Source organism: Centropristis striata, chromosome 19, assembly GCF_030273125.1.
Source record: "Centropristis striata isolate RG_2023a ecotype Rhode Island chromosome 19, C.striata_1.0, whole genome shotgun sequence".
In the NCBI taxonomy this organism is placed as follows: domain Eukaryota; kingdom Metazoa; phylum Chordata; class Actinopteri; order Perciformes; family Serranidae; genus Centropristis; species Centropristis striata.
Window position 1 is genome coordinate 30340195 of NC_081535.1, and position 12710 is coordinate 30352904.

At 38.4% G+C, this 12710-nt stretch overlaps 2 protein-coding genes across 2 annotated transcripts in view; both read right to left on the reverse strand.

The window, feature by feature from the left end:
* The window catches only part of LOC131992195 (versican core protein-like), a 44494-nt gene extending 38878 nt beyond the window's left edge, over window positions 1–5616 (reverse strand). The window contains exons 1-3 of the mRNA XM_059357681.1: window positions 5453–5616; window positions 2596–2673; window positions 743–1159 (exon numbers count right to left, since the gene is read on the reverse strand). Of these exons, the coding sequence (XP_059213664.1) occupies window positions 743–1159; window positions 2596–2662 (484 nt within the window). The 5' untranslated portion in view covers window positions 2663–2673; window positions 5453–5616. The remainder of the gene's footprint in view (window positions 1–742; window positions 1160–2595; window positions 2674–5452) is intronic.
* A 4602-nt stretch (window positions 5617–10218) lies between these two features.
* The window catches only part of xrcc4 (X-ray repair complementing defective repair in Chinese hamster cells 4), a 37572-nt gene continuing 35080 nt past the window's right edge, over window positions 10219–12710 (reverse strand). The window contains exon 7 of the mRNA XM_059358528.1: window positions 10219–10530. Within this exon, the coding sequence (XP_059214511.1) occupies window positions 10428–10530 (103 nt within the window). The 3' untranslated portion in view covers window positions 10219–10427. The remainder of the gene's footprint in view (window positions 10531–12710) is intronic.

Genomic DNA, 12710 nt, shown 5'->3' on the forward strand with positions numbered 1-12710 from the left:
TACAGTAAGTAACTAACGTTCTATTTTGTATAGGCTTCGCCCTCTAAGAGCTATTGCTATTGGGTTATGGGCTAAGTAGAAAATGGTGAATGGCTCACTGGGTCCGTCCAGTACCACAAGTGCAAGCACAAACACAAACTCACTTCATTGGTGGATAAAGAATCCCTAAACCCAGCCACCATGGCACACGTGAAAACGCATCACATGAGGTGATGGTACTACAACACCACATTTCATTCCTTTCTACCTGCACGATTTTCCATGACTCACTCTGTTTTAGATGTTTTATCAGAGTGATTGTTCATGAGTTTGAGCAAAAAAAACGTACATTACGCACTATAACTGTCGCTCAAGGAGCAGAGGAGGGTAGAAAAGACAGCGCTCCCCTCCAGCCTGTCGGTACACAGAGTGCTGTCTTTTCTACCCTCCTCTGCTCCTTGAGCGACAGTTGTGTGCATAACATTCGTCTAATTCGTGGCATCTGTGGTGTGTTCAGGTTCCTTGACAAAGACAAAACACTACTTTTCGACTTTTTTTTCCTCATAGATCTGCTACTGTTTTCTCCTAGATTTGCCACTTTAATCTCGAAAATTTACGAGTTTTTCCTCGAAATATTACCCCCTCCCATGGGTCCATATATTAATTTTTTTCATACTTGGCCCTAATATGCTGTCGTAGAATCGGCTACATACTCTTCATACAGATTGTTAATTTGTTGTCGGTGTGCGTTAGTTTTCCTCACCCGTGACTCCGAGGCTGACGGTGTCCTGCGTGTCCTCCATCCCGTGCATGACCTCGCATCGGTACAGTCCGGCGTCGCTGGCCCTGAGCCGCACGATGATCAGCGAGGCGTCTCCGACCGACAGCGGGTGGCTCGGCGCCGACACCCGGCCCATGTAGTCCTGCCCCACCTTCACCACGCCGGCCTGTGCCACCAGCACCACCTTCTCCACGCCTTCCTCCAGCTTCGTCCACTTGATCCTCAGCTCGCCATCGGGGCTCGGGGTGGTGTGGGGGGACGGCAGGAGCGGGGCGGGCGTTGGAGTGGCGGTGGTGGCCGAGGGGCCGAGCACGGCGCCGATGGAGAAGTGGCACGGCAGCACCACCCGACCCGCCAGCGAGCCGCTCGCTGGAGTCGCCTGCAGCTTCACTGAGTGCGCTGGAAGACAGGATCCTGCATGAGCACGGGTCATAACACCAACAATCAACTCACCTGATGGGTTTCATTTAATACTTACCAAAATATACACATTTACAGACATTTCAAAGAAAAAATCTTTATCAGGAAGAACAGATTTGTGACTTAGTTTCCAAATCCATCATCCAGTAGATGAAACATTGCAATATTTACAGGTATATGTCAAGGCTCTTCAGCTGCTGATTCAGTCAGAGCTGCAGTTTGTTTCTTTTGAAGCTCAAATACAATATTTTTTCTGGAGGAATCAAGGGTGCATCAATTTGTACTTGAATTTCTTGATTATCTTTTATCGACAGTGAAAAATAAATAAAAAAATTCCCTCAAATACAGGTTTTGTTATTAGTGACACTTCCTTAATAGAATAAAATGTATTCAATGAGCATGAATGTGTCAATATCATATCTAACTGAGTTTCAGCATCCTGACGAGGCCCCTAAATGCCTTGCACCATGAACTTTGGACCGTTTAGATCCAGCCAATTAAGTTTAATAAAGTCATAAATGACAAAAAAAAAAAAAAAAAGGTGAGCATGTCTTCTTGTGAGAGGTCATTGATCCAAGTACAATTTGGAGGGACTTGTACTTTACTTTATTATTTCCAAGCTTTGTTTTGGTTACTTTTTCAAACGGAAATGATCAAGTCCAAAAGGTTCAAGTTCTGACAATAATGCCTGTTTTTTAAATTTCGGTGTTCAACAAGCAATGGATTTTTTGCAGTAGTGAAATGAGACCAAGTAAATTTGTTCAAATAGAATTTTGAGAGACTTTTACTTTCCAAGCTTTGTTTTGGTTTCTTCTAGTGTTTACTGTCAGAAAGTTCAAATTTTGACATTTTCAAAGTTTCTTTCTATGACAAAACAATTTATTTTTGGAAATCTTTTTAAGAAAACATCAAATGCCGTTTTAAGAGCAAAAGGGAACTGGACACGCAATAAACCCACTTACACCATGCGCTTTGGACCATTAGAATCCCGCCAATGTTGAGGTCTTTGTACTTTAGTTTCTATTTTCTGCTCCTTAGAAATCAAGAATTCATCTGAAACCCAGAATCTTGTCTTCCTGGAATTAATATTCAGTTTCCACAAATTGATTTTGAATCCCAATGAAGTCATTCATGAAGCAGATATAATAAAACTGGCAGCAAACACAGCAGCAATCAGACCCTGGCTCCAAAACACACACACACTGCTGCAAAAATGCAGGAAGCTCCATGCGTGTGTGTGTGTGTGTGTGTGTGTGTGTGATTACTGGAAAGCCTGCGTTGTCATCATCACTTTCCACTTTGTCAGTGTTGGACCTCAGAGAGAGATGACGAGGAGGAAAAGAAAGAAAGAGAGAGAGACAGAAGGGAGATTTCTGGGTTGAAGCTTCTGTGATGTCACTTCCTGTTGGACTCACCTGGCTGAGGACGAGCAAAACACACACACACCAGGCAGAGCAGGTGTGTGAGGATGTGAGGAATCATCTCAACACGATCTAAAGAGTCAGGGATAAATCAGAAATAGATCAAATATTAACAAGAGCAAACGATAATGGAAAGTAAATCATTTTTCACCCTCAAGTTTGATGGTTAAATAGAGTTTATTAGTTGATATTTCCATGTTCTGCTTTATACTTCATTCTCACAACATTTAAAGTGAAATATTGTACATTTACTGCTCTGCATTTATCATAAAGCTGCAACATTTAATCCATTTATCAAGAAATATTCAGTAAACGATCAATATTTGTTTTTCCAAGCCTTTTAAATACATGATAATAAAGTGGACATATATATTATATTTATTATCTATAGTTTATTTAAGGCTGTCAAATATGTAGAGTTAAATAAATATTTCCTAATGATAGATATTTCTTGTTTTGGTAAAGAATGTCAAACATATGGAGGTAATTACATCATAAATGAACACAACTTTGAAAATGCTTAAAAAAGAAAAGAAAAGGTACCTTATTTATTAAATTAATAAAACTTTAATTTTTACTTTTAGTGATGTGAATTTATAATGCAGCAAAAGTGCAAATAAAATAGATAAAACATGATGAAAATGCAGTTCTGCTGCACATAATACTTTATCTTTTGATACTTTTATTACATTTTGCTGATATTTTGATTTCTGCACTTTTCAATAAAACAAAAATAAATAAATGGTTAAGTTTCCCTTTTAAAAATGCACATAATGTAATCTTCTCCTCCCTCACTGGAAAACTCAGAATCTATAAATAAATATGCAAATATTTTCTCTATGCCAGAAGTTTAGCAGCTGGACACAAGAGGTCTCCATCTGCAGCTGCACACTGAACCCTGATTGGCTGCAAACCAGCTGTGATGTCACAAACCCTGCAGCAGGTAAAGAGATCTACAGGTGAGCTCAGAGGAACGTTTTCTCTTTTTGTAGCAGATAACCTTCATCCTGCAGAGTGAAGCTCAAACATAATTTAATAAGAAATCAGTAATAACTCTGTCAGGGGAAGTTCTGCTGCATAAAGTTACTATAAAGAGTTTTTATCTGCTTATCAAACTGTCTGGATTTAGTGCTGACGCCTCGTTATGACCTACAGAAGCAGACGAGACAATTATTCTAGATTTACAGACAAGAAGAGTCTTTATGTTGATATTATATCTATATATTCATGTTTTATGTTAGCCAGTTATAATAAAGATCAGATATTTCTTTATTAGTCCCACAATGAGGACATTTGTGTCAGTGTCAGAGCAGCAAAAATAGAAAGAAAGCATCAATAAAATAACAATAAATAGTAAACAATCAATATTAACAAGAAATGCAAAAGTATTAACAATTTCAACAGGAAGAAATCTAAAAATTAGGAACAATATATAAATATTGAAGGAAGCAGGAGGAGATTTTTTTTTCTTAACATCATTTTAATTTTTGACATTATAGTTTGTGTTTCTGGCTGATTCTGGGGCAGGATGAGCAGAGAGAAATTAGTTATTTAAAGTTACATAACATAACTTCCAACTGCAGCGACATCACACAGAGCATCACGAACATGTCTGACCTCAATCTGCTGGCTTTTTAAAAAAGATTTTCTTTTTTCTTTCTTTTTTCATTTTTCAGCTCTACTTCACAGTGACAACGAGGGATTTGAAGCCAGGTCTGCCGTGGCACAGACTGAACCTTTTATTTTACTTTTTAACTTCTTTTTCTAACCCTAACCATCAACTTTATCCCTGAACTTTAACCAACTACTTTTGTTGCTTAATCTAACCAACATGCAGCTGTTTCAGAACATTGCAAAAGTGTTAAAAACAGAAAATGCTAAGCTTGAATATAAGAATTTGTGGATCAGCACTAATTATAAAAACACTATAAGAGGGTTAGAACAAATGACATATGTGGTCGTATGATTTAGATGGCTTTTTAGATTTTTTCTTTTATTGTTGCCACTTTTACTAAAAGAAAGAAAAGAGTTAAAAAGAAAGATATTTTTATTATTGTTTATTAATCCGATTGTTTTCACTATGAAATATAAACAAATATTTTATCTAAATGTGACAAAAGTGCCCTTTAATAGAGGTTTAAATGTCTATAAATATCCAATTTGTCCAAAATGTAAAAGACGAAATATATAGTATGAAATAAGACAAAAAAAAGCAACGAATTGTCACATTAGAGAAGCTGGAAGTCGAGAATGTTGCACACTTTTGGCAAAAAAAAAAAAAAAATTGTCAAAATAGTTGCTGAACAACTGTTGCAGCTCTATATCTGAGTGCCTCTTCCACCACCACTGTGCATAAATTAACTTATTGGAAGTTTCTTTCCACTTTTAAAGCTGCATCTTCATGGAAACTGTTCAAATCAGCGTCCAGGATTTTAATCTCATGAGTCACATGAGATATCCAACCAGTTGACGGTTTTTACATGCATAATTAAGGTTTATTTGTATGATTTAATATGCTAATGAAGCTGAAGTTTGTACAGCTGGAGCAGCAGCAGACCGGAGCAGCTGTGCTGATAAAAGCTTATCAGGTGATCAAGTGATTAAACTGTCAGTGGATGTAAAAGCACCTAATTGGTCCCAAGTGTCACTTTTATCAATGAGTGTGTTATCATGTGTGTTTATCACTGTGGGAACATTCCTGCCGAGCCGAAACATCTGCTGCTGCGACCGAAAAAACTCTAAAATCATCTGAAATGTTGCGTTTAAGTGACTAAAGAGTCAGATTCAGACACCATGCAGCATGTTCTGTGCAGGAATTCTGCAAGAAATGAATCCAAATGAATTATCTTACCTTGTAAATGCTGAAATATATATATGTAGGCTATAGAAAAGAGTCCAAGCTGCCAGTTGCTGGATTATTACTTCAAACTTTTCCAGAAAAGTCAGAAAGTCCCGGAGGTCCCGAACAAACAGCAGCAGCTCCTCAGACACGGACCCTCCAGCTCTCAGACCGGCTGCAAGTTCAAATCCACTTTACACCCGCTATTATCCAGAGAGGAGGAGAGGAGAGGAGGAGAGAGGAGGGGAGGAGAGGAGGAGAGAGGAGGGGAGGAGAGGAGGGGCGGCACGTCCGCACACCTCCCCGACTACACACCGCCCAGAGAGGGAGAGGATATATATGTATGTGTGACAAAAATACCAATAAATCTCAACCGTGTTCATATCTCTGACAAAAGAAACAAGAGTTCAGATTTATACATTAAGGAAAGAAGGAAACACAAAGTCTAAGCAATAAAAACCCAAAGACATGATAATTATAGTAAAATGTGTTGTAATAAGTGACTCTTTATATAATAATCATGTTTATTTTGTTGCAGAGTATACCAATGATGATCTTTTTTTGTACAAATTTGATCTTGCTACAAACATATACAAGCACACATTCACTCCTCTACTACACAATATCGCATCTGACACATTGATATATTGTTGTCTTTACTTACTATTTTTACTTAATGAATTATATATTTGTCATTGATTTGTCTCACACATATATTTGATGAAATGTATCTATTTTTGATTTATTGATTCTTATATCTGACTGTTATTGTGTCTTGTCCAGATATTTGGAAAAAGTCTTACTGAATTGAGAGAGAGAGAGAGAGAGAGAGAGAGAGAGAGAGAGAGAGAGAGAGAGAGAGAGAGGGAGGAGGAGAGAGAAGAGAGAAAGGAGAGGAGAGGAGAGGAAGTGAGAATTGGGAAAGCCTGAGTGAGAGAGAGAGAAATTACAAGGAATGAAAGAGAAATACAGAGAAAGCTTAAAGGGGCATTTCCCTGATTCATCATCACACATTTTGGCTGACCTCTAAGACACAGATTTTAAAAGATATTTATTAAAAACTGAGCAGCATAAAAAGAAATTCCACGTCTTTTTACTCCCTGTGTGAGTCAAGCTCACCAAAAATCACTGGATCCATCATTTCCCATGGTGCAACAGAACAGCATCTTTTTTTAACTTTAAAGTTTCAAGAATTTAACTGAATCAATCAAACTTTATTTGTGACTGACAAGCGCATGTTATTGAGACCATAAAAACCCTAAAAAAGACAAAAAAAATAGAGCAATGGACTAAATAAATAAAAAAAGGCTAAAAATGTAATAAAAATAAGTTAAATAAATTAAGAAAAGAAACAATTAAGAGCCATAAGAAGAGTTATTATTATAAACCAAGAGAAATAATAAAAACATAGGCAAAAACATGAACAGATGATGATAAAAATGCAATAAAACTAAATTAACTGGTTTTAAATAAGTCTCAAATTTAATATTGATGCCTCTAAATGACCCACAGAAGGAAATGAGACAATCAGTGAGAAGATCAGCTATTTCTAGATAATAATTTTGTGTGCTTGCTTGCAAAAGCACACTAATTGTTATTCCGTGGGCTTATGTCTCTTTATTATTTTAGGGTCTTCTGGGTATTTCTAAGGATAATTTAGGATCCTTGGGTGGTTCTTGAGATCATTAAGAATGTTTTAGCGTGGTTTAAGGTGGTTCTTATAATCCTTTCGTTATAGGGTTCTCTTATATATTAATATTAAGGATGTTCTAGGCTTCCTTTAGCTGGTTCTAATGTTACTTTATAATGCTCTACGGTTTCTTTAGGAGGTGCTAGTATTTAGGTGGTTCTTGTTCTTGTGAAGGATTTTTTTCAGTGGTAGAAGTTCAGTTTCAGATCTTTCCTTAGGGTTCCTCCAGGGTTCCTGAAAGACAAAAGGTCAAACTTCCCTCTTTCAACCAGGAGACCGGTTGTTCATGTCCCGTTGTTGGAAATATACATGTCAATATCCATTTTTAACAAACAGCATTTCCCACAAGCCCCCAGACCACTGCAAATTAAAATGTCTGTGGTTAGTTCAGACATGTCTGTAATAACAGCAGGACAGATGTTTTTGACAAAAAAAAAAGGCTGAAAAATGACTGAAGAGAGAATCGTTTCTAGCAGGAGCTAAAACTCCAGGACAGAGTGAAACACCGTGAATGTCTGCGAGGAGAACGCACGCCGTTGTTCCCATATTTAAACAATTATCACACCTTTTAACGACACGTTTCACCCTCAGATGTGGTCAGACGACACGCCGTACGGACTAGTTAGCTCCAGGTCGTCCTCCGCCTTCAGAACAGTTTGGAGCATCAGCCACGTATGTAAACATCTGCCGTCATTTCACACTTCACACTTGTATTACACACACAGAAGAGACCCTGTGGAGACCAGTAAATCTACAACGTTTAATCTACATGATACAACAACAACACGTTCACACTGTTTATTGGTACAAATATTAAATTGACATGTTTGTAAAAAATATAGATATTACAATTAATTTCCAGTTCATGAAGCACGATACAAAAGTTAAAAGTTCTTCCCAGTTACAATAAATTACATCATGATCCTGCAGAACGTCAGACAGGCGACAAGTCAAAGGAAGAAACTGGATAAAAAAGGCTACTGGTCGGCCCTGACACCGGAACACAGGAGGTTCTAGATCTTATAGGTGGTTCTAGAGATTGTTTAAGATGTTGTAGAGTTTTATTAGGTGGTTCTAGCAATCATTTGAGATTGTTAAGTGGTTCTAATGATCAGTTATGATGTTCTGGGCCTTCTTTCCGAGGTTCGAATAAACCTCTCAAGGTTCTTTCGGTGGTTGTAGAAATGCATTAGGTTGTTAAAGGTTCCTTTAGGTTCTTGTTATCCTATTTTCAGATGGTCTCGGTAGTCCTTTATCTGGTTCTCGTGATTATTTGGGGTGTTCTAGAGGCCCTTTGGGTGGATAAAGCATATTTAGAGTGTTCTTTAGGTGCCTCTACCAATCATTTAGGAAGTTTTATGGATCCTCTGGTTGTTTTTCTAATGATAATTAAGGCTCATTGGGTGGATCTAATGATCATTTAGGATGTTGTAGTTTCATTACGAGGTTCTAGCAATCATTTGAGATCGCTAGGTGGTTCTAATGATCAGTTATGGTGTTCTTGGCCTCCTTTCCGAGGTTCTAATGATCCTTTAGTATGTTATGGGGTTGTCTTTGGTAGTCCTAGTATTTATTGAGGGTCTTTGGGTGGTTTTAGAAGTCAATTAGGATATTAAAGGTTCCTTCAGGTTCTTGTCATAGTTTGGGATATCCTCAGACGGTCTCAGTAGTCCTTAAGGAGCTCATGGGGCTCCTTTAGGTGGTTCTTATATTATTGGGTGTGTTCTAGAGGTCCTTTGGGAGGTTGAAGTAGGGAGATTAAAGAATATTGAGAGGGTTCTTTTAGGTGGTTCTAGCAATCATTTAGAATGTTTTTGGGGTCTTCTGAGTATTTCTGAGGATCATTTAGGGTATATGGGTGGTTCTTCAGATCAATTAGAATGTTTTAGGGCTCATTTAGGTGGTTCTAGTGATCATTTAGGATGTCATAGAGTTTCAATAGGTGGTTCTAGCAGTCATTTGAGATCTTTAGGTGGGCCTTCTTTCAGGGGTTCTAATAATCCTTGAGTACGTTCTAGGGTTCTCCAAGTTAGGTCAAGAGTTAGATTCATTTATGTGGTTCTAGTTATCCTTAAAGTGGTTCTTGGGACATTAAGGATGTTTTAGGGCTCCTTTAGATGGTTCTGGAGTTGATTAAGGATGTTCTAGGCTTCCTTTAGGTGGTTGTAATGTTACTTCATAATGCTCTAAGGTTTCTTTAGGTGGTGCGAGTATTTATGTGGTTCCCTTTTCTTGTGAAGGTTTCCTTCTTAGTGGTAGAAGTGATCCTTCAGGGAACTCTGGGGTTCCTTTAGGTGGATCAAATAGTCTTTCAGGAGGTACTAAAGTTCCTTTAGGTGGTTCTAGTGTTCAGTTTGGATGTTCTGTGCTTTCTTTAGGTGGCTAGTATTCCTTTGTGATATTTAGGTTCAAGGTTTTTACTTAGGTGGTTCAAGTGGTCCATTTGGAAATTCTAGGGTTCCTTTCGGTTGTTTGAATAGTCTTTCAGAAGGTTCTGAAGTTCCTTTAGGTGGTTTGATTTATCATTTAGGATGTTCTGCACTTCTTTCAGGTGGCTCCAATGTTACTACATGCTGTTCTAGGATTCCTTTAGATGGTTCTAAGGTTTCTTTAGGTGCTCCTAGCATTCCTTCAGCAAAACAAGATGGTTCTAGCAATCCTTTAGGATGATCTAGGGCTTATTGGTTGCATCTGTTTATCCTCTAATTTACTACATTTTGGATCTCATGGATTATGTGGTTCACAAGATTTTATGGATCCTTACGTGATTGAACACAACCATCATCATCAAAAGACCAAATTATGCCTGTCACGATAACTACATTTTGTTGGACAACATATTGCCCCAGAAATAATTGCAATAAACAATACAAATGCATTTAAGGACCATTTAATGCCACTTCATGTATGTGGAGTAGTTGTCTGAGCCCTGCTCATGAAGCCGTGCTACCAGAAATGAAAGAAAAAACGTGTCTCAGCATGGTTTTTTCTGTTCATTGGGCTTAGGTGTTGTGTTAAAAATGCTAAGGCACGAAGCCAAAGTCTTAAAATAGTCATGAAAACTGCTGTTTTTATGGCTGGTGACGATATGGTACGCTACATGGACATAAGTTGATATTGTAATTATCATGACAGGCGGCCATATTGTGTTTTTTCCCTTCATTTGTCACAAATATTAGTTACTGCAACTCATGACCCTTAATGCATTCATCAAGTATAAAAATATGTCATCTTTACCAACCGATATATAAACCAGTGTTCTCTCTGTGCAGGCCAGTGGAACCAGTGGAACCAGGGTCAGAAGTCCTCAAACAGGTCCTCCGCTGCTGCTGCAGCTTCTGCAGGGCGCTGAGGGGGAGTCTGCTGCTGCTGCTTACTAGATCCTGCAGGGGGGTCGGCCCTGTGCAACACACACACACACACACACACACACACACACACACAGAACAGGTCAGTGGGCTAATGAGGCTGGTTTACAGGAGAGTTTTCCTGTTGAGACGGGAAGTGTATCATGTGGCCCATAAGGAACAAGACTAGAAACACATGGGCAACTTTTATACCTGTGTGTAGGTAGGTGTGTGTGTGTGTGTGTGTGTGTGTGTGTGTGTGTGTGTGTGTGTGTGTGTGTGTGTGTGTGTAATTGTGGCCCAGCAGCTCCCCCACCTTAAGTGGCCTACATTAAATGCTGGACTTGTCGACTACCTGTGTCTATGTGTGTGATGTGTGTGTATGTTTGTGTGTGTGTGTGTGTGTGTGTGTGTTCCTGCTCCAGTCTGCAGCAGCGTTACAGAAGCTCATATATTCTGCCTTCACTTGAATGCAGCACCGTGTGATGTTTAGGAGCCAGGAAACAAAATGCGAGACATGCAGGAGATGGAGGAAGGATCAAAGATGCACAGTGGGTAGAAACGAGGGCGAGAGGGGATGAAGGCAGAGGTCAGCTTTATCCTGAGGGCCCGCCGCTTTGAAGAGCTCAAACTGTCCATTTTAAAGGAAAAGTTTAGGACATTTTTGGAGAGTTAGATGAAAAGATTGATGCCACCTTCATGTCTGTACGGTAGATATGAAAGGACAGCCAGCTGGTGATGTAACATACTGAGCTTTCAAAGGTTCTGATTGGGGGATTTTATGACTTTAGGACAGAGCCATGCTAGCTGTTTCCAGTCTTTATGCTACGCTAAGCTAACTGAGCTCAATATTCATTCCATTAAAAATAAAAATCACCTCTTCTCTTTGGCTTTCGACACCACATAGAGTGTTGATTTTATGTGTATACATGCATATTATATTTTGTGTGGGCAATGCATTTTATTTTATTTTATTGTATTTTATTCCTTTTGTGCAGGCAGTGCATTTAATTTAATTTATTTTATTTTATTTACTTTGTGCGGGAAGAGCTTTTTATTTATTTTGTATTTTATTCTGTTTTTATTTACCATTCTATTGTCTACTTCATCTTTTTTATTGTGTTATCTATTTATTATGTCTATCATTTTGTGCAGCTAAAATACTATATACATAATAATAAAGTGGATTGGATAAAAAAAAACATTAGAATTGTATCAAAATTGTCATGTTACTCTTATCAATAAAGTGAACAACCATAATTTAAACCCTAAATTAAAAGTTAAACTTTTCCTTAGAGGTGCTTCTCCAGGCCGTAAACTTTGTGTTTCTTTCATTTACGTAAAAGCTTTATCACATGTTTTCCTCCTCTCTTAACAGGGTTAGGGTTAGAATAGTTGGACCAACCCATTAGCCTGCCTGACCTGTAGGTCTCTATGATGTCAGGTCTCTATGTGGTTCATTCAGCAGCTAAAAAGAGATATTTCCTTCCAGATATTGGTGGTTGAGACCAAAAATGGAGCTAAAAGAGAGACTTAAATTCCTCAGAAGACCCTTCCAACAATTGAGCTGGTCTGAACAGATTATCTGCCCAAATGTTCCTGTAGTTTGACAGTTTACAGTCATTTTTTCATGTAACTGACTGGTTACACGGTGGTGTAGTGGTTAGCCTCACAGCTAGAGGGTCGCTGGTTCGCCTCCCGCCTGCGGCTCTTCTGTGTGGAGTTTGTATGTTTTCCCAGTGTCAGCATGGGTTCTCACCGGGTACTCCGGCTTGCACATAGGTTTAATTGGTGACTCTAAATTGCCTGTCACAACATTTAGTTTAAAGCCTCAATTCGGCAAATTTACCCTACAAGTATATGGGTATTTGTTTCAGGTATAAAGGTAGAGACTTGGACTTGTTACATGGAATTTTATGACCGTCATTAGTTCGACCTCATCAGGCCTCAAGTCAAGCCAATCAAGTAAGTGCTTCTATTCTATTAAATATGGATATTAAAATAGAATTAAAAAAAGATGTTTACCACTTTTATGTCTGCCAAAAAAACCCACAAAATCGAAATTTAACAGCCTGAAATGTATTGCCTTCTGCCCAGTATCAGGTTGGATCTGAAAATAAACTTCATGGTCTATAGAAACCAAGGAGGAAATTTCATGCTTTAGTCATAAAATGCACAATATCTACCATATATTATGAGCTTATACCCTCCACTAGTAGACTGAGGTTACGAG